Genomic DNA, 26166 nt, shown 5'->3' with positions numbered 1-26166 from the left:
GAAGCAATGCCAGGACTCAGCTCGGGGCCCCGTGGTCGCCAGCCACGTATCACTAGGTGTGACTCCCTGAGGTGACCTTAGATAGTAACCAGGTTAAAAGAATAGCTAGGGAAAGTAATAACATGAAATACACGTATCAAAGGAAGGAAAACTTTGAACACAGTAACGCCCGATGCACACGCAACGATCTGTCTGCGCAGACATCGGGGCAGATGTCTGTACATGCAAAAGATCGCTGCAAATGTGGTGTGTTCACACGACACAAACCCCAATCTACTACTCGCCCGCCATCTGTCGGTGTAGAAAAGAAATATCAGTGGCAAGCGACTACGCTCCCCGTAAAGCCGGGTTCACACAGGTAACAAAAGTATTGCCACTGCTAATGGCGAACTGCAGTTGCTTTGTAGTTGCATGTGTGAACTCCTAGTTTTCGGCGGCGCCATTTAAGAAGCGCAACTTTTGTCACGCCACAAAAAGTTGAACTTGGTTCTACTTTGTTGCGCCATTTTGCCTTCTCCACAATCGAATAACGTCATTCGATTGCTACCTCGCGGCTGGATCCAAACCTTTCTGGTACGTATTCGTTCGCAGCAGTGTGCGATTTGTGCTTTTACCTGTGGGGGGATGCCTTAGGGGATTAGTATAATTATATATTTTACTAGCTTGGAACGTAGCGTTATCCATGGTTAAACAGGTATTTATAAATAGATGTTAATGCCGAAACTCACCATTCACGCGTATACACTATCAGAAAAGCCATCCATTGTTATATCTTTAAAAGTACATTATAGGTAAAGCTTATTTACAAAATCATCTACATACAGGTATACGAGGGGAATTCAAAAAGTAAAGGCACATTTGTGAAAAGCTGTACATATTCTGATGATAGAAAACTGAAACATGCGTTATTTTTCTACGTAACCTCCCTGGACTTCAATGCAGTTTTCCCGACGTTTTACGATTTTTTTTTTTATTTGATCAGAAAATACGTTTTTCGGTTGAATCTGTAACCAATTTTGCATCGCAGCAATGACGTCTTCATCACTTTCAAATCTTCTTCCCTGTAGTGCTTCCGTTAAGGGTCCAAACATTTGAAAATCGCTTGGAGCCAGGCCTGGACTGTATGGTGGATGTTCCAGCACCTCGAATAACTCCTTTATTGCGTCGGCTGTCCATTTGGCAGAATGTGGGCGAGCGCTATCTTGCTGCAGGGTGACACCTCTTCACATTTTTCCACGACGTTTGGATCTGATTGCAGGTTTTAGTTTCGTACGCAACACATCACATCCACCATACAATACAGACCTGGCTCTAAATCCTCGTTTATGCTGGGGCGACGTCTTGCAACATTGCGGCATGCTACGGAAATGTAGCCTGCGTCGTCTTGTAGCATGCTACAAAAGGCAACATCTTGCGGCGTATGTTGCGTGTGGCAGGTTAATTTATACCAAAGCAACAGAATTTGTGCCACACCTGCGTAAGTCTTGCAGTATAATGGATGGATGATAAAGTGATCGCAGCGGCGGCCTACTTGGTACTTGCACATGCAGCTAACAACGGAAATGAAAACCAAAGGAAAAGAAAACGATGGTGGAAAAGAAGAGTGTTTAAAGAAGGTCCACGAAATAGTATCCTCGGAACTAGAAACAGACGATGGTGCGTTATTTAGTAATTTTACGAGAATGTCGACTGAAGACTTTAAGTACTTACTGCAGTTAACTACGTCTCTGCCAAGACAGTATTTCACCAAGCATTCGATGGGGCAACACATTACGATTTTTAGCCATTGACGATTCATACAAGTCACTAAAGCACTCATTTAAAGTATCATATTCTACTATTTCCCTCATAGTGCCAGAAGTATGTGAAGCTATTTCATTGGTGTTGAAGAATTACATAAAGGTAAAGACGCAACATTCAACACTGATTTCATTTAAGTAATGTTTTATTGGCATTTTTAAGCAAATTAAAATAGATATTAAAGGACTGTTAAAATACTTATTTTTAAAATCGAATTAATTCGAGCTCTTCTGTTTCTGATTGAACAAATTTGTCACAATTATTATTGTCCACATATACAATTTCACAGCTAGGTTTTGCAACCAATGTTTCGATGCTCGGAGTTTGCTGTCCATACTCCCCCAAGGCCGCTTTAAAAAGATTATTTGAAAATATGTGCTTGACATATGTGGGAGGTACATGTTCTTCAGAGCTGCAACGCCGTCATCTTTTGATACTGTGTCCTCTGTGTCATCAGTCTGAAGAAATAGGGAAAGTAATGAGTATGTTTTACTTTTCAAATTCCAAAGGATACTGAAGAATGGCAGAAGGTAGCAAGAAATTTCGAAGTGAATTGGAATTTGCCTCACTGCATAGGAGCCATATATGGCAAACATACGCAAATTATGTGTCCTCCGAATACTGGAAGTGAATACATCAACTACAAAAAAACATTCAGCATTGTCCTTATGGCAATTGTAGGCGCAAATTACTGTTTTCAATATGTAAATGTTGGATGTCACAGGGACAGAAAGAAAGGGGGAGATTGACTTAGAGGGGGTGAGAAATTGACCTTAGTGAAGGGGAGAGTGACAGAAGGGGTAGGAAGTGATAGAGGAGAGAAGCAGATGGACAGAGAGAAGGGCAGGAGAAGATGGGGAGTGTGAAAAGAAGGAGATGGACATAAGGGGAAGGTAGAGACATCCGGGCAATGGCAAGTTTATTTACCTCATTTATAAAATTAATAAATCTTCATATGTTGTTAATTAACAACTTTGTAAATGATTCATGTAATATACGATACTCAAACTATACTAAAATATGAGATGAATAAAATATAAAATTAAAATTTTTGTGTTGCTTTGTGCTTAATTTTAACACTCTGAAATTATAAGTGAATGTTAATTTGTTAAATCATCGCATTATGACAAAGCCACAGCAAAGTGTGGCCGGTTTAGCTAGTACTACAGTATATAATTGTCATTTTAACTTATAGAGTTTAGTTGAAGAGACAAGATGAATGAGTTTAAATGCGAACATTTTTAGGTTAGGCTTTACCGTGACTGTTACTGACATTAAATGAAACAACAAGTTTACTGTTACCAGTCACCGTTTTATTTTTTCCACGACGCGTCTCGAAGGTTTAAACCTCCATCATCGGGTGGGTTTACATTAGTTAGTATTACATGTGTGTGTGTGTTGTGTTACGATTTTTGGAGGAACTTGTGGCACTGCCTCCAGTGGTCACAAGTTTCCTTTTTCTGTCGTAACACTTCACATGTATACTGCCACATTTGTAAACAAATGTGGCAGTATACATGTGAAGTGTTACGACAGAAAAAGGAAACTTTGACCTGACCTGACTGTCAGAATTTGTACACGTATCAGGTAATGCACTGCTCTTAAGGAAACCAGAAATTTTGCTTTGTTTGAATGACATCCTGAAATTCCGTAGTTCTTACAGGCCCGGACGCACTCAACTCACTAATGAAGCTACTGAAGCGGGAACGTGTGAAGATCGCCGTGTGTTTGGCGGACGCGAGGCAAGCAACGAACGGCACCAATTAATTTAGAGTACGCGATGCTGGGGAGCCTTGTGTCAAGCTCCACCCACGTGGTTCACGGCTAGCGAAGTCAGACTGTCCGATCCCGTCTGGTAGGTACCGTTGCTCACTTCGCACTACTTTGTGCTTTCGTCCCAGGCGCGTTAGTCCGCGCCATACCGTTGCCAAAAGGTGGCCTAACGGTAAATATTCGCACAGGTTCCGGGCCGGTCACCACCCTGTGTCAGGGCCCGGGGTGGGAATTTCAGCCCCCAGCTCGCCCAACTCTGCGGTACGACTGCTGCGGTGTGACTGCCACACTACTTCCCTCGCAAGCAAGCGGATGACGCGCCTTAGACGAAAGCAACAATGACAACATGAGAATGATATTTAATTATAAATGTTTTGAAATGGTTAACTACTACATAACACTTTTTCAAAATTAATAAGCAAAAATATTAATAGTATTAATAGCAAGACTGTCTTAAAACTTTCATTGTTCGGCTCCACAAATTTAAATTGTATGTAAAGTTTTACGCCAGTGTGTGGGAAATAAACATCCCAGGTTGGGATGCATAAACTAAAACCAGAGGAGGGGATAGTCTGATACAGAGGGGGGGAAATCCCCCCCATCCCCCCCCCCCCCTACAAATCGCACACTGGTTCGCAGATAGTGCTTTTGCTATTAATATGTCGAAAAAGTGGTCAACAACGACAATTATGAGATTCTTGGAGGTGTATCAAGAGCGAGAATGCCTTTGGAACCACAAAAGCGAATCATACAAAGACAGAAATTTGAGAGATGCTGCATTAATTGAAATAGTAAACAGTATGCGTGAATATGTATCTGGAATTGATGTAGCTACAACAAAATTAAAAATTCGAAGCATTCGAAATGCTGACATGAATGAACATAAAAAAGTACTGAAATTACTTAAGAGTGGTGCGTCTACAGACGGTATTTATAAACCTAGCCTTACTTGGTTTGAAGCTGCAGACCGGTTCTAAAAACACGTAGTCGAGACAAGAGAGACGAGAAACACTTTGGTAAGTAATATTATACATTTATTATGTTTCCAAAACATCTTATTTAGTAATATGTACAGCCGTTTAACCAGCTGAGACAGGTGACGCCATTTTGCAAACTGCGCAATGACGAAGAATTTGTGGCGTCCTGTGTGAACGGTAGCTCACAGCGCCACTCCAGAATGACTTGACTTGTGGCGATACTTTCGTTGCGTGTGTGAACCCGGCTTAAACGTCAAAAATTTAATTCAGTTATTTTGAAATATAGAAATGGAGGAAGTTCTGTTGTGGTCTGTGTTCGCAACTTGTGTTGCAAAAAACATTCAGACCAACCTCAGGAAACAGAGAAAGCGGTAAGTAGACAGTGGCTGCTAAAGCGAAAGCATTTTTTCACGTAAATTTACTGCGAGAGTTGCAGGGCGAACCTAACGACTGGCGAAATTATTTGCGGATGGATGTCGAAACTTATAATTCTCTCTTAAAGCTTGTAACCCCTCATATGATGAGAAAAAAATATTTTTATGAGAAGGGCAATTTCTCCTCATGAACGGCTGGCGGTAACATTAAGATTCCTAGCAACAGGAAGGAGCTACAAGGATTTGGAATTTTCAACTGCAATATCGAAACAATCGTTGAGTGAAATAATACCCAACACATGTGAAGCTATTTACGCTATCCTGAAGGATGAGTTCATGAAGGCAAGTCAAGTAAATTAAGTCTGCCAAGTTACATATAATATTTTTGGTGTTGTAGACGTGTTTGAAACACAGTAGGCGTATATTATTAGAGATTATATACCTACATGGCCAATGAGCTATGGTTTACTTGGTTTCTGAGTAGGCATTTTCAGTTCGCTACTGTGTAGAAGCATCCTGTTACAAACTTTTGTTACAGGATATAAAACTCCACTCTGAATTCTCGACAGAGTTCGCAACGAATTTTTTTTTATTACTGTTTCTGTGTTTGCCGAGGCGTCAACTGCCCGCAATTTTTCAATTGGAGCATTGTATGCTGCTGTCTTTTTGTCTCGGTCACTATATTCTTTACTTTTAATCTTACACAAACATGAGTGGTTTCTATATATTTCAATGAATTCACTTACAAACTCTCGAGAACACTGACGAGTATCAGCCATCTTAATGCCCTGTGCGTACAAATACTGAGCAAACAGCTGTTTCGCGCCAGATTTGCGGCGATCTCCTGTTCACACGCTCCAACTTGTCTGCGCAGATGTGTTTTGAACCCACAGATTTGAGAGGTTTCGCTCAAACCTCCAACTCCAACTTCCGGGTTTGCACACACCTCAGGTTGGTGCAAATCTTCTGTCCACACGCAACGATCTGTCTGCGCAGAAACAATAAACACAGCGCCCCTGTCGGTTGGATGTAGAACTGTTTGACAGGCGCGCTGCACTTGCTACAACGTTGTTCCGACAGCCATTGAAACAAAGTTGAAACCGGTGTTCGTGACACCTGTAGACGACGTCGTGGAAGACGCTATAATCCTGAGGCAGTAAGGACCGAGTGTAAAGTGAAATTTTAATGTCTAACGATAAATCGTGTTTAGGCGATAGTATACGCATTTGTATACTAAATATACAGTCGAGAAATGTTATAATTTAAAATACTGATTTGTATAGTTTCTGGCAGAAATTAGAGTCCTTTTCTTTTGAGATGAGTTTCATGAACATTTGAAAGAAAATTACCAGAGGCAATACAAGGTTAACACATGCTTCCCTCCGAGAAATATTTGCGTAACTAATATGGAACGGTAAAACATTATGTATGCGAAATCATTTCTTCTTATTACATTTTTATTTTTTCGAAATTGTGAGTTGTTTTGAAAGAGAAAACATCATTAGTAAGTATTTGTACCAGCATTTCTTAGTGCCTTTAAAGAAAACTTCGTGACTTTAATATTTCAAATGTGCACAACAATTTGTTTACATTTCTGAACACGATACGGACGTTTTTTGCTGTCTGCATAATATTTTATTGCGGTACGTCACAATCGCGTCGATACATAAAATTAATAGGTTACATTTGTTGAGTAATTGTATGAAATAGTGCAATGAGAAAATGAGGAGAGAAATAAGGAGAGTGTCGCGTGTGTCAACATAGTGAGAGACTTTATATAAGAAACGAGAGGAACTGGGTACACATTTCATCAGATCGTAAACTTTTCAGCCCTATTGCAGTTTATTCATCTGGACATTTTGAGTTCCATCATGTAAAGAGGCAATTAATAACAATTTGAGCAAATCGGATGAATTTTTTGCAGGACATGTTCATTGTCTTATTCATTGACTGTAGTTCTGATTCATTAACTGAACAATTCAACCAGTCTTAATTTATATGAATTGGTGCAAGATGTAGCACTGTCATTAAAGGAGTGGATTCGCCAAGATTTTGTAAAACGTGTACGTTCCTTTCACAAGTACCTCACTCCTATTAAAATAAAGAAAGCCGAGCGCCTGTAGAATAAACGACATTTAAACACGTTTTTTAATAAATAATTAATAGGTTGTAACTTAACATTTCTTTTTAAAACTGTAACCTCGTACCTCTGTTTTTGTTTATTACAATATTTATTGCCAGGTCACTTCCTTTGACAATTTTACATGAATAGCAAAGAATTACACAAAAGAAATGTAGAACCACTTTTGGTCACTCTGAGGGAAATACAGTAGACTTTTGAGAAACCACATGGTAATGACATCAACATGACCTGTAACTACTACTATTAACCCTTCATATAGTGCTCTAACTATAACTGCACCTCTACCATAGGTCTATCTCCTCTCTGCATGCAGGATTTTTCCCAGAAATAGTGAAAATTTGAAAAGCTGTGCCAGTCTGCCAAAAGGAGACACAGTATAAATATGTGCACACACTCGTTAAATTTCTCTTACATCTTCTAAAGTGTAAGAGGCTCACTGTTGGTTCAGTGTCTACGAAGAGAATGTCAGTAATGAATGTATCACTTTGGCTAGTTCCTCCATTTTCTGACACATCAAAAGTGCTGGTGGTCCTTCCCAATTTTGCAGCAATGTCCCAGATGTTTTCTGCATTTCAGTTGCATCGGGTTTTTCTACAAGAATATGTTGAAGTTCTTTGCTGCTTTGTTGGCAACAGCTTTCTCTGGGGAACAATTTTCCTCTTACAAATAGTTCCCTCACTTCTCGGCACAAATGATGCACTGTGGACACCATTTCAGACTCCAGTTCAAGTAGCTTCAAAGGCAGTTGTATGTTTTTTAAGGACTTCCAAGGTTCTTGTTTATAGAAATTCCTGCAACAAGTTCTAAGAACTTGAATGTGAACATGTCCCTTTGATGTGATAACAAGGTGTGATCACTGGATATCACCTATTTGATGACCCTTGCCTTTCATTTATATCCGGTGGATCCCAACACTTAATTATCACTGTCTGAACTACCTACAGGCCACTGCATACATATATTTGTATGCTTATACGTGTGCCATTTAATGCTAGAACCAACACACACCATACTTGTGTGTGCATGTGTTGCAGTGTTCACTCCTTAATTTGCAATTACGTTGCACATGATTATCACTGGTGAAAGGTATTTCTGCTACATTTGAAGAGGGTGGTATTTCCCATCCAGCATCTACCTTGATTTGGCCTGTGGTGAATGTCTTTCAGTTTACTGGTGAGCTTTCTTATTGTGAGGACAAAAAGTCTGTCACATAGTTGTTCTTGACAAATGACATCAGTGAGGTATTGGTGCAGGAGTTGCAAGCTGTGTTGTCATCACAAGTGGCACTGGCATATGCTGACTGTTGGACAGCGACCCACTTCAAAGTAAAACAGACGTATGTCATAGTGGGAAAGACTTGTATAGTTTTGTTGCATTGTGCTATACCTTAGTGTGTTAAATGGCCAGTTTACGTGTTTCTTTGACATTTGACAGAGACAAATGTTGCATTCATTTTAGTGGAGGAAAAACAGTGGAGTTTTGTTAGGCTGAACCTGAAGATGGAAGTTTGGTCTCTGAATTTGTGGTTGACAAGGAGAACGATATCACCTGCTGGAATGCAGGACACACTACCTTTATCCACAACATATTATAGCACAGTGGATTTCTCTACTCCTTAAATATAGAGAGGGCTGTTTGAGTTGTGGGCCACTGTAGAGTTGGGGACTTTTCAGCCAAATACCAGGTGAACCTATAGTTGGGCAGAGGGAGCCTAGTTGGAAATTTTTGATGGATGTTTTCAGTTCTGGCATTTGCTTTATGACCAAGTGAAATGTCCCAAAAACAGTGGCTGTAACTGCTGGGTGGGAATTACTGTTAATTGTACGATGGTATACGCCAAATGGAAGCGTCCGATCTCGCCCGTCCACTTTGACCCATGATGTCACAAATATGGCGGAAACGACCATAATCCATGATTCGAATATGGCGCATATAAAGTCGGTACGTACACATTGTGAGGACGAAAATACATCGAAAAACAAACACACACACTTTCCACAAAAAGCCTATTGACACTAACGGGACAAGTGCGGGAAATGGGGTGTTTTTGGGTGGGGGCAAACTAAATATAAACAAATTTAGACACCCACCCCCATACAAAACGACAAAAAAACCAGACATCACAAAACTCCCCAAATACCACTAAACACATCATCTGGAATCACACACTTCCCTTGACCTATATATCTCAACAGCAGCTCCCGATCCCATAAATTAGGATCAAACACTTCCCTAGGCCTATATAGCTCAAAAACATCTCCCGATACCAATATTAACATACACAGCCACACATTGGGATCGAACGCTTCCCTTGACCTGCGCACTGTTAATTTTATCCGTCATATCCATTCCTGAACAAAAACAACAACCGATTAATTTTACTAAAATTACCACACGATGTACAGCAAACAACACTAAATTAACCTTCACACAAAATCATTAACTCACTGAAACGAATTCCACTACAAATATAGCTGACACTCGGAACAATTCTGGATAATGAGCAAAAGCAAACTGAGCCCATTATACCACACAAACAAAAACCCTGAACATACCACCAGAGAGCACAACAAACCACAACACGACGACAACTACAAACATGCCACACTCACAAACCAAACTCTGCGCCGTCACGTCACACACGACAACACCTTTACGTCACGGGTCAAAGCCGACGCATGGGATTGGACGCTTCTGTCGACCCAACAGAAGTATAAAAGCCTAGTGTATATGTAAGTGTGTTTGTGTATATGTATAAAGAGACCACGTCGAAGTGCAGTTTACTAGAGATCAGACAGTTGCACAACAGACGCCAGTCTACTGAGACCCAAAAATGTTATTCATCTACAGGAGGAAGAAGAAAATTATGACAAATCAGACAAGATTGAGTAAGGCCTAAATAATAGAATGCAGTATAATACAACAAAGAAGGCAAGTCCAACCATTTAATCCTAAGTGATGTTGGAGAGAGCTCTCCATCAATGAAAGGCAGATACCGGGCTTATGATATATCTCCCTCTGAAACCAGCCAACCTTTTATCCCATGAAATTAGTGTCCCAATGACGCATACAAACACCATAATTTCTTATTTTTGTGAGAGATTTGTTTCAGAAACAAAATTAGCTCGAATCACTCAGTTCTGACCAAGGCATTGGGAGATTTGTGATGAGTATAAGATGAATATTGGAACTTCTAAACTCTTTGCATATATTCTGAATTAAAGATGCCTCCAACAATGCACAGATGTGACTTCTGAACTTAACCTGTCCCAAGCATATTGTGTTAAAAAAAGGCAATGGGAAGAGCGTAACCAAAAGAATTGTGATGGAACTCGCCTGGTGTGCCAAGTGAATGTGCAAGATAGCTGTCAAGTTACTCTCAATGGCTTTGCATTTGCAGTGCCCTGCAACCTTCATATAATTTTTTTCTTTTTTTTGTTCAGCTAATTCAGCCTCTACAAGTGTAGCCTTTTTAACCTTAAGCTAATAGATACAATTTCAATTGCTGTTTCCATGCCTTGTCTCCTACTGTCTTCTTCCAGTTGAAGCTTGCATCATCAGTTCTTTATCCCAATGGTTAATTGGGCTGCCCTGTGGTCCTCATCTTTCTCTGGGACTCCATCTAGGCTGCCTTTGTCCACCTTCTGTCTTTTTTTGTGGGGTATGCCTTGCCCATTTCTGTATTAGAGCTTTCACTCTTTCCACTGCTGCTTGAACTCCTGTTACTGTTCATATGTCCTAACTTACTTCCCATTTTTTCTTAGTGAGACCTGGGAGTGACATTTTCGTAGTTCTTAAAGTTTATGCAAGCACAGGAAATCACAGAAAGGAATTTATCGCCAAATTACACATATCAAAAAAGTTTTGCATCACCTTGGTTCCCAGAGCTCCTGAAGACAGACGTTAACTGTGGATATTGCATCACAGACACAGTCCCTTTGACTGTTCAGAGATGTCACTAAACCCACCCAAACATGTAAACAACCATGCATGAGCAGTACCTATTAGATGGAGCGGGTCTGACAGCTGATCAGTTCCAGTCATTCCACCAGGAAGGAGGTACACGGCTCGTGTCGTGTGTAGTTCAACCATGCCTAGACGGTCAATACCACAGTTCGATCCCATCCGCATTGTTACTTTGTGCCAGAAAGAGCTCTCAACAAGGGAAGTGTCCAGGCGTCTCAGAGTGAACCAAAACTTTGTTGTTCGGACATGGAGGAGATACAGAGACAGGAACTGTCGGTTACATGCCTTGCTCAGGCCGCCCAAGGGCTACTACTACAGTAGATGACAGCAATGCCACAATGTTGAATAACGCTTTTCGTGCAGCCACAGGATGTCATGTTACGACTCAAACTGTGTGCAGTAGGCTGCGTGAAGTGCAATTTGACTCCTGACGTCCATGGTGAGGTCCATCTTTGCAACCATGACACCATGCTGTGTGGAACAGATGGGCCCAACAACATGCTGAATGGACCGCTCAGGATTGGCATCACATTCTCTTCACCGATGAGTGTCGCATATGCCTTCAACCAGACAATCGTCGGGGACGTGTTTGGAGGCAATCCGTCCAGGCTGAACCCCTTAGACACACTGTGCAGCGAAGTGGAGGTTCTCCGCTGTTTTGGGGTGGCATTATGGGAAGGGTCTGGGAAAGTCATCCAAAACCACACATCAGGGGAGATTTACCAGAGAGGGTGAGAAGGAGAGACTGCTTGTTAGGAACTGCACTGGTTGACATTTGAAACCTTTAAAGTTAGAAGATAGGGCAATAAGCAAGGCAGAGATTGCAGATAAAACATCAGGCAAGAGTTAGTAAGAGTGGCAAGCCATAAAAGATACAGAAATCCCAAAGAAAGTGAAGAAAGGAATAGTTACTGAGAAGAAATACTGAGATTGAAGAAATTAACATAAATTAAGGGCCCTGGGTGGCAAGAACCAAGGATGTGTTGTAACACCAGCTCGCACCTGCAGAGTTCTGAGAAACTAGTATCTAGGCGAAGAATCTGGATGGCACCTGTGGTGAATCTGGCATCGAGGTCACAACTGTCATGTTGTAGGGCATGCTTGGCTGCAGGATATTGTGTGTTGCCAGTATACACCATCTGCCTATGGCCATTCACCCTTTGTGGTAACTTTGTGGCAGTCATGCCAATACAAATGGCTGAACAGTGTTTACAAAACAGCTGGTACATGGCATGTCATTTCACAGATGGCTCTCCCTTTAATAATATATATATATTGCCAGTTATAGGGTTGGTGTAGGTAGGGCAAGTCTTACAGTGGGGACGATAACAGTGGTAGGAGCTATACGGTAGGGAGGTGAGTGCAGAAGGCTGTCTGGGAGGGAGTGTTTGACATGGAAAAGATGGTGACCATCAAAATGTAGGTACTGATGTTTGTTAGTAGGTTTAATGTGGACAGAAGTGTGTGGATGATCCTCAGTGAGGATGATGTCAACATCAAGAAAAGTGGCATGGGATTTAAAATAGGACCATGTGAAATTTAACTGGATGAATGAATTTAGGAGATTCCAAGATTCTTAACAGGTCAGCCTCACCATGAGTCCATATCATGTAGCAGAGACGTCATCAGTCAATCCTAAACTAAACCAGATGCTGAAGGCTTATGGATCCAGGGTGGCAATTCTTCAGGAATACCTGGAAAGCCTGGAGAACTCAGGGATATGCATTATACCAGGGAAATCTCGGCAAACTTCAGCAATTTCATAAAATGTCAGGGAATTCTGAGTTATTAACTTCGTGTTGGAATTTAATTTTATTCAGTTTTATAAATCACAAATTTTAAAAGTCTGATATTTCATAGTGTTTTAACTATGGGAATATTATTCCATATAAATTATCAGTGTTTACAAACTGCAGTCAGACTGCTGCTTATGGTCAGTATATCTCGGCAAAGAGGAAACAGAAGTTGTTATTTTGAGTTGCTTGCACTTTTGTGATAGAAGAGATGTGTTCACAGTAGTGAAGGTGAAGAAGTGCTCACAGCTATTAAGGTTTGCATTTTAGAGCCAGTGTCTACTAAACTTTTCTGTTTTGAATGATCGTTGTCATATTTTTTAATATTGATCATCCCTCCAGGGACAGTCTGTGTATAGTAGTATACTTCAGTACAATTGTTTTAAGATTTCCCAGGTTGTAGTTTTCTTGTGTTTAGTCTCTAATTTATGAGTACTAATGTATAACTTATTTGTGTTATGTTAATGGAAAAGAACTAAAAAAAGAGCAGAAGCTTGCCCGAACATTGTCAGCATGCAACAGCAAGCTTTAGATGAATGATTACCTTTCTGCAGTTTTTGTTTAATTTGTTGCTCAGCTACAGGACACAAACAAGAAGGTGGCAAAGAAGCCTTAAGTGTTTGTGGTTTTTCTTTTTTCTTCAACTCACAACAATAAAATAAATATGCAGAACAGCTGAAAATGCAAACATACATCAGGAACATGTGTACCAGCAAGATAAAAAAATTTTGAAAATTGGAGGTGTAAAAACCATAAAATTAAAAAATTATCATTACTTTTTGATCACACATCTTACAATTTGCATTACGTTAATGGAAATAAACTAAAAGAAGAGTGGAGCTCTCTGAAAAATGGTGAAATTTTCTGTGCTGTTATGCATGTTTACTCTACCTGCATCAGTCAGCTGCAGAAGAGTGCTTCTGATTACCTTTCCACAGTTTTTGTTTAATTGGTTCTGCACTCCAATATGTATTGATTGCACACAGCACACAAATTAGGAGGTGGCAAAGAGGCCATAAGTAATTTTGTTTCTTCTGCATGCTGACACTGTGCTAAGCAGGACTTGCCGTATTATGGAGGAGCGTAAGGTGCAGTGGATGTTCAACCTGTCCACCATAATTAGGTCACTTCTACAACCCTTATGTATTGCTCCAATAGGGATTACTGAGACTAGTTAAAGTGCACACAGAAGTAGTTAAGCAACCATTCTTCTCTAGTAAGTGGTTCAATGGAAAATATCCTCTGCCATGCACTTCATAGTAGTTTGCAGTATATTGATGCAAATTGGAAAGTGTAACATTTATGTACGTATTCTTCAGTGTACTAACATGGATGAATCAATACAATGTTTCTCAGTGCTATTTAGTAGAGCAGTTGTTGAAACAACGTCAAAAACTTTCCAATAGATTTATCAGTCTTAGGCAGAAAGTGAAATCTTATTCATTGATTCATTTATGATTTCATTCACAACTTGCAAATGGTAATCACTGTAATATTCATTCCTGTGTAGTCAGTTTACTACTTTGTCTGATAATGATATGACAAATCCAAAAACTCCCGAGTTCAACAACAGGTCTCTTTGTGCCACTCACCGCTTCATTCACCTGTGCCAATGATTTGTTTATGTCAACAATACCAAACTGAGTCATTTCCTGGGGTCAACATGATGCTACATGTCCTCCTGTAACTGGGTAGATGAGTCAGTTTTAAGCTCAGAGGAAGTCAGATACATGCATGCCTATCAAAGCGCCATGGTGTTCATGTCAGCCTTGAGGCTGATTGGAGACTTGGCTTTTGTAATGATTTTAGTGTATATATTGCATATTACAGAGAAGAGGCTGATAGATCTATAGAGTTTTCTTCCCTTTCTTCATGTGAAATGGAATAGTTTGAGCATTGTTTCAGTTTTGTGGAATTTTGTTCCGCTTGTAGAAATTGTGAAAATACTTTTGCAAGTTGCATTTATATTACTTTTAAACCAAATTTAACAACTTCTGTTGAAACTCCATTATGTCCACAAGAAGTTTGATTCTTCATTCCTCTCTCCTGTACTAATGGAAGTAAAGCTGTGAGGGTGTGTTATGGGTCGTTTCTGTGTAGCTCCGTCCATATAGCAGATGCCTGCGAAAGGCAAAATTTGTAGGTTCAGCTCCCTATGAAACACACAGCTTCAATCTGCTAGGAAATGTCAAATCAGTGCACACTCCACTGATATTAGAATTCACCCTAAAAATGCAGGGTAAGTAAATGTTAATAATTATACCTGGTTGCAAGACAGACTAGTAGTTTTGGGAGGTTATATCAAGTTCTAATTATCCAAAGTGACTATTAAATTTATTTAGCATAAAACTTGCAAGAAAGCAAAGTTAACACATAGCTACAGTTTAGAGTGTCACACACTCATCATCTGGCTGTTTGTGCTTTTCATAGTGCAATTGTAAAAGAAAGTTAATTAAAAAAAAATATTTGTCTTATTTTAAAATTTCCAACTTGTGCTCCACTGTTTTGTTCTCCCTTTCTTCCATAGAGCTGAATCTTGCACAGTATTAGTTCCTGGCTAGATAAGGCTTATATCTTTAAGGACATTTCAGAGCCTAGCAAACATTTGTAGTGCTCTGAGTCTTGGTTAACTATGACTAATTTCTAAGTTGAACTACACTTTGATTCATTTAGAAACAGAGTGCTACTGCCAGTCTCGTGCTGTGTAAATTTTACCGGTACCTATGCAAAAGCCTCTGCTGCCAACAACATAGTCGACGTAGTCCAAATACAGAAATAGATTATAAGGTGCAGTGCACACTGCATACCTCCTCCCTACCGCATTGTTGCTGTAACCAAAAATTCGATATAAAGCAAAACACCTCAATATGCCCAATTTTACCTCTTCTTATAGGATCGGCTACCTTACTCATTAATTTACTACATATTATTTCCAATAACACTAAACAGGTATCGCCGTTATATTTTAATTGTATTCAAAAGCATGTTATTATTATTATGACCAACCAAATTGTAACAAAACGCGTGGCGTGCACTTTTAATGATAGCTTTAATGGCTTTACACACGCCCAGCCTTTATTCATGCAATATTATATATAAATATACCGACAGGACCGAAAGATCGATCTCTCTACCGTAACCAATAGAGGCAAATACGCTATTCAAGTTCCATTACATCTATCTTGACTCATATTGTTACAGTGGTAATGTGTGCACTCTCTAAATTATGGCAGTCGAGCAGATTTTTTTTACATGTCACTAGCTTTTAATCTCTGCTATAGCTATGAAATGCTATATATTTGGGCCAGACGTAGCTGCTGACAGTACTGTTTGATGTAGTTCGTTTCTGTATCTATGTAGTAACAGTAGTCAAACTGTCATTGATTAGTGTAATTATGTATTTAGTTTATTTGCCATAACTCAACCAGTCTTCTTCATACATACGACTGTAGTGAAGTGTCTTGTTTCTGTACAAATAAGAATGTGAGCACATAATGTTGGTACCATTAATGGATCATATATAAATCATATACAACTTGACTCATGTTGGATACAATTGCAAGCCTTTTCACAAGCTCATCCACTAACACTCGAAAGTTATTCAAGGGTTTTAATGTAGATCACATATACAGAACTCCACCTGTTCTTTCCAGTCTGTCCAGTTTGGTACACAAATGTCAGATTCCAACTCATGCCTTTGGTTACACAACACACTCCATCTTATATCCTGTTGTGGAGTCTGCGAGGTGGACATTCACTATTCACATTCTCCAGCGTGACTTCCTTCTTGGCTGGTGTTACGACAGCTGTCACTTCACTTGCTGCCTCTGTCTGTCCTGTCACAGCTGGTTTTGCATCGAACCTGTGTGATAAAGTATTCAAACATATAATCAGGACACCATGAATTGTACAGTATACCTGAGTGTTACAGAGCTGTAACAACTTGTACGATAAACACACTCCTCAAAAAACAGTAAGAGTAAGGAGCGTGCACTGTGGCTTAAGACCACCTCAGACAATTTGTGAATGTCAGAGACTCAGCACGCAGGACATACAAACACCACCAGACCCCTGATAACCATCTGACCCACAAACTACTATGCAACCATGTTGGTCAACCTGTGAGAAATGCAAAACTCAGATATGTCCTCTCACTAACTGAGGACCTTCACACATCCACCATGCTACAGAAAAAATCTTTGGGGTCAAGGAATAGACAAAACTAAATCTGCAGCTGAACTACTATATCCTGTTGAGAATCTAAATGACTGTTTCACCATGCTGACATCTTTACTTGGTAAACACAAAAGGGTGCAAACTATCGACTTCTTTAAGGTACCGTTAGTTTGACCAAATGAAAAATGTTTTGCACCTGATAAGCCCTAATACAGCTAGGAATGCCATTGTATGTATTCATTCAGCAGCTGCAGGGCATGATAACAGTGCAAATGATAAATTTCCTCATCAGTCCTCTATTGCCCAAAATAATGGAAGTTTTTCACCGTTCTCTGACCTCTAGCATCTTCTCAACATCCCAGAAGCAGGGACTCATAAAACCAAAAAACCAATACCTAAGAAGTAATCTGTCAAACAGCTTTCCAACTACAGGCCATATTAGTCCATGAGCAGCTTATTTAGCATCAAATAATATTTTATATGAATGCCGGTCAGGTTTCTGCAAAATTTCAGCACAACAACAGTCTTACAAAAGTGACTGACCAGCTGAAACAAGCTATGGACAAACAACAGGTGACTATTATGTGCTTCTTGGATTTCAGCAAAGCTTTGGACATTGTTCACCTAGACATTCTACTTGCTAAACTCACAAGTCAGAGATTGGTTCCATTCATACCTTACATTCTAACAGTGTGTAATGATTGGAATTAAAAGGTGACAGTGGAGGTATGTAGTTTCAGAGGTCCGAGAAGGATCAGTATTGAGCCAGCCAACTACACTTTTTTTTTTTTTTTTAAGGACATGTACATTAGTATGTTCTGCAGAAATGATCAGCATTTCAGTCACCTTGGTTCACCATGTGCGCTGTTGCCTTAGTCCACTGTGGGTCCTGATAACTTGTTTCATGTATGATGGCATCGACATGGTATAGCCATCCATGCTGTATTCACCTGTTTCCAAAGTTCATCTGTGGTGCACCCGTAATTTCACATATCCCACAAATTTCTGATTGGCAACAAGTCTGGTAATGTGGTGGGGCAGGGAAAAAGACTGACATCCTGTGACACCAAGAAGGCATGTGTTCATACAGCAATATGTGGCCAAGCATTGTCTCGCTGAAAAATGGGATCTGGGGTGCTGTGCAGAATGTGTATGGCTATGGGTCACAGGATGTCTTTCATGTAGGACACACTGGTCACTGTGCCCTGGACACAAACCAACTGTGATCTGTGGTTGTACTGAGTAGCATGCCACATCATAAGGCCTTGAGTTGGCATTGTATGTTTGCGCAAATGCAGTCGCTGTAATGGTGCTCCCCGTGTCTGCAGTGAACCAAAATGCAGCCATTATTTTCAAAGAAACTGGTCCCTGATTCATCCAAAAACACTGTCTGATGCTATTTCTGTCCCCAGTGACATTGTTTCATACACCATTACCATCTATAATGCTTCTGCACATTCATCAAAGGTAGGCGGAGAAGTGGACGATGCACACGTAACCCATGCCCTAATAAATGACAACGGTCTGTCACCACTGATAGTGTACAATCTGTTAAACTCTTCAGTTGAAACTTCCGGGCTGAGAGGCCGTGGTTGATGTATAAAATTTCCACCTGACGTGTCTGTTACTCTGTTCCACAGTTGTGCCAGAGCCAAGGAGGACACAAATCTGTCCTGCAATGTCATTCAGAATAGGTGTTGATTTTCTTGGGAGGTAGTCTGGGTGGTGTGACCTGACCAATATTGTTGTGTTCTACAGCACTCCATGCACAATTGTTGCACTCCCAAAACACTTTGTCCCATATAAGCAGCAGTTTCCAGGATGGGTGAATCACATCCTCTCATGCCAATAATGCACCCTCTTTCCAACTCAATGATTTGATGGTACGGTTCACGCATACGTCTGCGAGGTGTCCTACGTGTCTGCTCAACTCACACGGATCCGTTACTTTCGGTTTATAGTGCCACAGGTACAATTTACCTGTAGGTAGTGGTGTGCCGTGGTATCAATGTTGACCTTGAAACCGTGAGCTGACATTGTTCGAATGCTAATCATTTCTGCCGAATGTACTAATATAAATGTCCTGTGAGTACAAACATCCTACCTGTAGTCTTTCAATGTATTCTGTTTTTTTTTCTGAACATGAGTGTACTTTCCTCATTATGTGTTTATGATGTGTCAACTATTTTCTCCCACTGAAAATATCACCCACATGCTGATGACCTTCAGTTATGTCTCAGCGCAAGTTCAATGAGTATGTAACTGCTGATTTACCTGTCTTATCTGAGTGGGTACAGAGCATAGGTTTGAAACATAATGTCTCAGTCACTCACAAAAGACTTTTACCCCGCAGTTCAGAGAATCTCTGCTATCCTTAACCCTAAACAACAAAGAAATAACCTTTTACTCTTTTGCAGAGAAATTGGGGCTAATTCTGGATCATCTCTTAGACTGGACTAAAAATGCAACAGCAGATTTTAAGAAGGTGTCAAAGTCACTTCATTCACCACAGAAATATAAAGAAGTATTTCCTTTCAAGCTTAAAAAGAAGCTTGTAGAGTCACTAATACTCCCTGTGCTTGACTATGGTGATGCTATTCCCCAAGGACTTTTTTGAACAAAATCTCACGCAAGCTAGAACTGGCAATGAATGCTTGTGTGCAATGCATTTATGACATACACTATTTCGATCACATCACTCCTCCCTATGTGCTGATAAGTGCAGAGACTATCAGACTATGTCTGCTCTGTCGTCTTCTCTGAAGCATTTTCTCAGAACTCAGCAGGTGGGGACTAGCACTACATGTCCTTGGTTCTCGCCACCTACCTGGCCTTAAGTTACATTAATTTCTTCCATCTCGGCATTTCTACACTGTAACTACTCTTTGCTTCACTCCGTTTTAGTTTTCTACATATTTCATTTTCATTCCCATCTATTTTTCATTGCCTCCCCTCCCACCTCTGTTACTTACAATGCACTTAGCTTTTCACTCTTATTAACTCGTGCACAATGCTTTAGTAGTAGTCTCTGTCTTGCATATTACTCTATCTTCCACCTTTAAAATATCAGGTTTTCAAATGTCATCCGATGCAGTCCCCAACAATGAGTTTTTCCTTCTCATCCCATATGGTAAGTCTGGGTGACTTTCCTGAAATATGCCTCTTTTTCCTAAACCTCTGAAGTTCTTTTCCTTCAGCCTTCTGCCTTCTGCTTCAACCCTTCTGCCTGAAGGAGGAGCCAGTGGCTCCGAAAGCTTGCCAGTTACAACAGTCTTTCATATGTGTGTTCTGGCACCGCTAGGTGAGTAGATTTTTTATCTATCCAATTAAATGATTTAGTCTAAATCATTTTCTGTATCAGGGACCTGAGTTTGGAACAGTCTTCATCAAAGAATCAGCGAAATTAAATTGCTCTCAAACTCCAAAAGACACTTAATGGCCCACCTTCTGCCAATAGCCATCTCTATCTCTCTGCAGCTCACTCTCTTCAATCCCTCCCCTCCCCCCTCCCCCGTCTTAACTTTTCTCTCCCTCATATTGACAGAGTTCTTTATTTAAATTCTGTTATTTCCTAACATCCATTGTTGCTATCATTTCAGTCTTCTCTTATTCCTTTACCCTTTCTGCTTCTGTAATATTAAACATTTATTCAGATGTGCTAAACTTCTCGATACCATTCTGAATAACTTTTAGTATTATTATTAGTGTCAACTATTTTTTCATTATATTATTTTTATTATTATGATCTTTATCATTGTACCCATGAATGTTTTTGTAATATGTTTTGTATGTGTTGTTCCAGATCATATGTAAGAGAGGGCGTTAAAGCTCTAATCTGGTCAGGCTAAATAAGCAATAAATAAATGTGGTATATTTTTCTGCATGGCAAAAGTTTTGTTCAACTAACAGTAATTCAAAGTGATCATATTGGTAACTTGTTTGTTAACAGAAGATGGTTCCTGTGCAGCAACAGCAATCACAGCAACAGCAATCACAGCAACAGCAATCACAGCAACAGCAATCACAGCAACAGCAGCAGAGGCAGCCAGTGTCTGAATACCAGACCTGTTGGCAGGGCACGCTTCAATGGGTAGAAAAGATAGAAAATCCTACCAATATTAATGAAATACCATGTCAGATTTCAATGCACCCAGAAGATAAACAAGATTGGTGAGTTGCATTTCCCATAAAATAAAAAGCATATCTCTTTGTTTCTGAACACAAGCATTATTAGTTCATAATTTAATAAATTTTTGACATGTTAAACAATAAAACATAAAATGTTGAATGAAATGTTCCTCTTGTGCAGTGGGGATTTAGCTTAAATTTATTTTATAGACTAACCTGACTATACTGCAGTCTGTATATTTACTTTATATGTTATGGAATTGGCTTTTAATATGTCTAGGTCTCAGATTACACAGAATGTTTAATTTTTATTACTTGGAATATTATTTTCAGATTAAAAATGAGTTTCAAGAATCAAGTCTCTTAATGTTAATGTAATACAAGTATATGTGGAACAATTGATCTACCTGAATTGTTAACTGATTCAATTTATTGTGGAGACGTTGCCCATCAACATAATTCTCATGCAAGTAAACAATTCCGGAACAGTTATTTCAGCATGTAGAAAGGAAACCCCACAATCAGACCCTGAAGACCACACAATAATTGATTGATCACTGTGTCATCCTCGGTCACTCATCATCGGATGTGGTATGGAGAGGCATGGGATCAGCGCACCTCACTCCCAGTGGTTGTCAGTGTTCTGATCCTGGAGCCACTGCCTCCCAGTCAGATAGCTTCTTAATAAATCACAAGTCTTAGTTCACCCTGTTTCTCCCACCAAGGAAAAATACTTTGCAGCACCGGGAATCAAACCCATGACCCCCACAAATGGGTCTGTCTAATGGAGCATTCAGCTACTGAAATGGACATTTTAACATGTATAAAATGTTAATATGTTTTAAGAGAATTATTTGTTTCCTTACTTCATGGTATGTAAGCTAGACAGTGATTACAGTTTTCACAGGCAGCTCATTTCTGTGGGAAATTTAACATGGATGTTTTAGGTTCCTTTGGGAAAAAAAAATATTTTTTTTTGTTTACTACTCTTACTACTAGGCTAATTACTGTTTAGCTCTACAGGACCTTTATACTGAAATGTTTCCTACACCACCTTGTATTGTGTTTCTATGTGTGTGAGTAACTGTATGTTCACTGTTGTGGGTAAATACATACAGCGTACACAGGGCGATGTGTGAAACTGATAGTGATTACACGCTTCCGCTGTTGTAGAAATCTGCTCCAGATGCTGCAGATACCGTGTTGAGCTGAAAGTGGTAACCAAAGTACGGATAAATATTCTTCGGGGCTCTGTTGCATAGCAATCAGATTGCTTTCAGTTCTGAGAAATGTCCAGGTACTATTGTGGATTTGAATGATCCATGAAGTGACTTCTTTTCTGAAGAAAACATCGAACTATTTCACTAGAACTGAACACTCCTGTCGGAACTGTTCTCAAGTTGGTATTTATTATTAAATCACAATAGAAGTATATGCTGGGTGTAGAATAACACGTACCTTCTCGAAATGAACAATGTTTTATTGTTCTATTAACTGATTTCCTTCCATATACACACATATTTTACAATATGAGTCAAATGCTCACAATTGCGTTGATTTTTACATCACAAGAATGGCTCTCTTCTAGTAAAAATTACTCTTAAGAAGAACAAAAGCTCTATATCCTAAGAATAATTATGTGAGCACTGACCGCCACAGAGTAATAAACAATATCTTTGTCTCTCTCTCATTCGCACTGTCACAGCAAGTTACGCGGCATGATACATCATATATGCCCCTCTTGTGGACGAATGTTTTTGGGCAAAAACAAACACGAGCGTTCACACAACACTACATCGGTGATTGTTTATGACGCTGTATTAATGTCCACTAGGGTATTAATGTCCACTATATTTCTTATGATATTTTGGTATTAGTGAATGACTATCAAAATGTAAATTATAGATTTGGGTGCATATACTGCTGAAAAACCCTGTGCTGCTTGAAAATTACTGATGCAGCTTATATGCCTAGCTTACTTGCTTGCTTTTATTCATTTGTCGAGGATGGAATGAGATGTGATCAGAAACCTTTTTCATCATCACTCAAAGCTTCTGTCACACGCCTTGGGATGTCTCAAACGGGTAATCTAGCCATTCGGCCATGCCCCACAAAGGAAAACCAAGGAAAACCTCGGGGTAGATTTATCATCCTCGTATTTCTCATTTGCAAAGAAAATTAAATGAATTACAATGGAAAAAAATATTTACAATATGGATTTTTTTTAAATGAATTTAAACACTGTTCACAAAAGAAACACAATACTATTAATCTTCTGTCTTGAGGTGAACTGTCGACGCCTTGGTTTACGTCCATCTATGATTCCCTTCTATCTGTCATCTCCGGGCAACTGATTGAATTATGTTCCCATTTCACTGTATCCTCGTGGGTATTATGGTTGTCCGCATATGGTTAACATGAAAATAAGAATCAGTGTAAGTTCTGTGGAAAAGGTGTTTGATCTATGCTGAGCTGAAATAGACTCTAATCTAAAGTTCTTTCTAATTCTCTGTCCTCAATTTGAAATATTCAGAAGTAGTAAGGTGTTCTTCATTTCTATCAACAACCGTAGAATGCGCTATACACAAATCCAACTGGTGATGCCGTCTCAACTTGTGCTCGTCATCTTTCAGATGGACTCTAACACTTGTTGATGTGCTTGTAACTGATCGGCATTCGCTTAGTTGGTAACTTCGCGAGCAACAATTGACATAACATAATTTAAATACACAGGTATGTTACAACAATAGTTCAATTATAAAGACAATGTCCATCACAAAAGATTGAAACAAAGTAATATGCGCTCCTTTTTTTAAAAAAAAAAAAAACTGAGAAAACGGGTTTGCCCCTTCCGAACAGCATGATTTCAGCTCAGCGAGTTAAAAAAAAAAAAAAAAAAAAAAAAAATACACTGACATTGTCAAATTGACGTAAGAAAAAATATCTTGCCATAGACTAGATTCATTTGAGTCACTAACCTGTGGTCATTATGCATTATGAAACCTGATTGAAGTTACTATCAACTAAATAAAAAAATTTTAAAAGAAATCATTCATACTATAGCTAAATTCTCTGCATACTGAAAAGAAAACTTATCTTTACAGTGGAAAACAAATACATAATGTGTGCGTATCTCTCGTACATTATGCCTGAAAAGAAAAACTAACTACTAAATTGCAAAAAGAAAGAAACTATCCTAAGTATGATTCTGATTCATGGGTTTAATGAAAATTGTCTAATCAATATTATTTGATAAGAATAGTATCTTCTATCTTCAGAATCTTCAGTTATCATGAAATTCCTTTAACAAGTGATGAGGATACATTCCTTTCACCTTTCCATTCTTCACATCCTTCAAAACATAAGTTCCTGGATGGGGTATTTTGGTAATCACAAATGGTCATTGATACAATAATTGCCATTTTGTGTTCTTCCTCTGTATAAGTGAAGCCTTAGGACGAGTTTTTACTAAAACTTGGTCTTTCACTTCATACGTTTTTATTTTTCCAAGTCGATTGTCTAAATATATTTTCCTTTTCCTTGCCTTGTCCATTATATTGAGTAAGGATTGTTGTACTTTATTTTGTAGGTCCATTTTGTTAATAGCTACTTTAGGAATTGGTCGAATCCAGTCATTCTGTTCCTGTTTTCCAAACATCAGTTCGTATGGGTGTATTCTGTCATTGTATGTGGCATATTGTTTACAATTTCCTGAAAATCGTCCAGATAATCGATCCATTTGGGTTGCTGGTTGTGGCAATATGTTCTCATGAACCTGTTTAATTCACGAAAAATTCGTTCCACAGGATTTGCCGAAGGGTGGTACACTGATGTTAGAATTTGTTTTATACCACAACTGGTTAATGTTTGCCTCCAATGAAATCCAGTGAACATTGAGCCATTGTCAGAAAGAATAGCCTCTGGTTTGCCTACCTTGACTATATAATCCTCGACCAGTTTCTTGGCTATGGATGCACCAGTAGCTGATTTTAACAGATAAAGTTTGACATACTTATTGAATATATAAAGAAAAGCTACAATATATTTGCATCCTCCCCTTGATGATGGTAGAGGACCACAGACGTTGACCAAAATGATTGACAGCGGTTTAGTGGGTATAATAGGGTGTAGGGAATCTTTCACACAAAAATTTCCTGGTTTGGCTAGCTGACAAATTTTACATATCCTTAACTGTCTGTGTACTTTGCAGCGAATATTTGGGAAGTAGCAGTATGCTTGAATCTTCTGAGTACACTTTAATACTCCAAAATGTCCCCAAGTGATGTGCATGTACAAAATTAAGTCATTCTCATTCTTCTTGGGAATACACACCTTCCAATTATCTGAATCAAGATGCCCTTTGAAAAATAAGACGTTGTCCTCAACTTTGTACAGTCTCTTCAGATCATCGTTTCCAGGTTTTGCCAAAGTTTCCCTTTTTTTAAATTTTATTTATGAATTTGGCCAGCTATGGACCGCATACAACTTAAGACTTATGGTGTTTCTTTTTCTTCCATTCTTCCCAGTACTTCTTCATTTTCTCGCCAACTGCTCATCTCTGCTCATCTGTCCACACTCTCTTGGGTCGAGGTTTTGGCGCATCATCTTCATAGTTTGCGTTTTCTATAAGTAGCCTAAAGTTATTCCTATCACGTATTATTTCTTCTGTAACACCTATTTTGTTGCCGTCTTTCTTTACTGCTTCTATCAATTCTACAGTTTTTTTCAGCTTACTAACATAATTAAAAATTTTCTTTGTAATCCGTGTTTCTTCCATTCTTTTTAAATGTCCAAAAAATTTTAGCCGTCTCTTCCTCATTGTATCTGTGATCTTTTCTGTATTTTTGTATAGGTCTTCATTTCTCCTTTTAATCCACCTATTTTCCTTCTTTTTCACAGTACCTAGAATTTTTCTTAATATTTTTCTCTCTTTTTTCTAGTTCTCTTAATTCGCCTTTCTTATTCAATGTTATGCACTCTGATCCATATGTTGCTTGTGTCCTAATAACTGAATTATAATGTTTAATCTTTGCTTG

The 26166-nt window shown here is 39.1% G+C and overlaps 1 protein-coding gene across 3 annotated transcripts in view; it reads left to right on the top strand.

Moving 5' to 3' along the window:
- The window catches only part of LOC124804930 (mediator of RNA polymerase II transcription subunit 25), a 314698-nt gene that overhangs the window by 102013 nt on the left and 186519 nt on the right, over positions 1-26166 (top strand). For 2 of the 3 annotated variants that reach the window (XM_047265308.1, XM_047265306.1), the window contains exon 3: positions 20952-21172. In XM_047265308.1, the coding sequence (XP_047121264.1) occupies positions 20955-21172 (218 nt within the window). In that variant the 5' untranslated portion in view covers positions 20952-20954. Of the gene's footprint in view, positions 1-5954; positions 6081-20951; positions 21173-26166 lie in introns of those variants that run through there. The other variant, XM_047265307.1, reaches the window with a different exon arrangement.

The sequence above is a fragment of the Schistocerca piceifrons genome, chromosome 7 (genome assembly GCF_021461385.2).
Source record: "Schistocerca piceifrons isolate TAMUIC-IGC-003096 chromosome 7, iqSchPice1.1, whole genome shotgun sequence".
NCBI classification, from domain to species: Eukaryota; Metazoa; Arthropoda; class Insecta; order Orthoptera; family Acrididae; genus Schistocerca; species Schistocerca piceifrons.
This window is presented reverse-complemented; position numbering and strand designations above follow the sequence as displayed.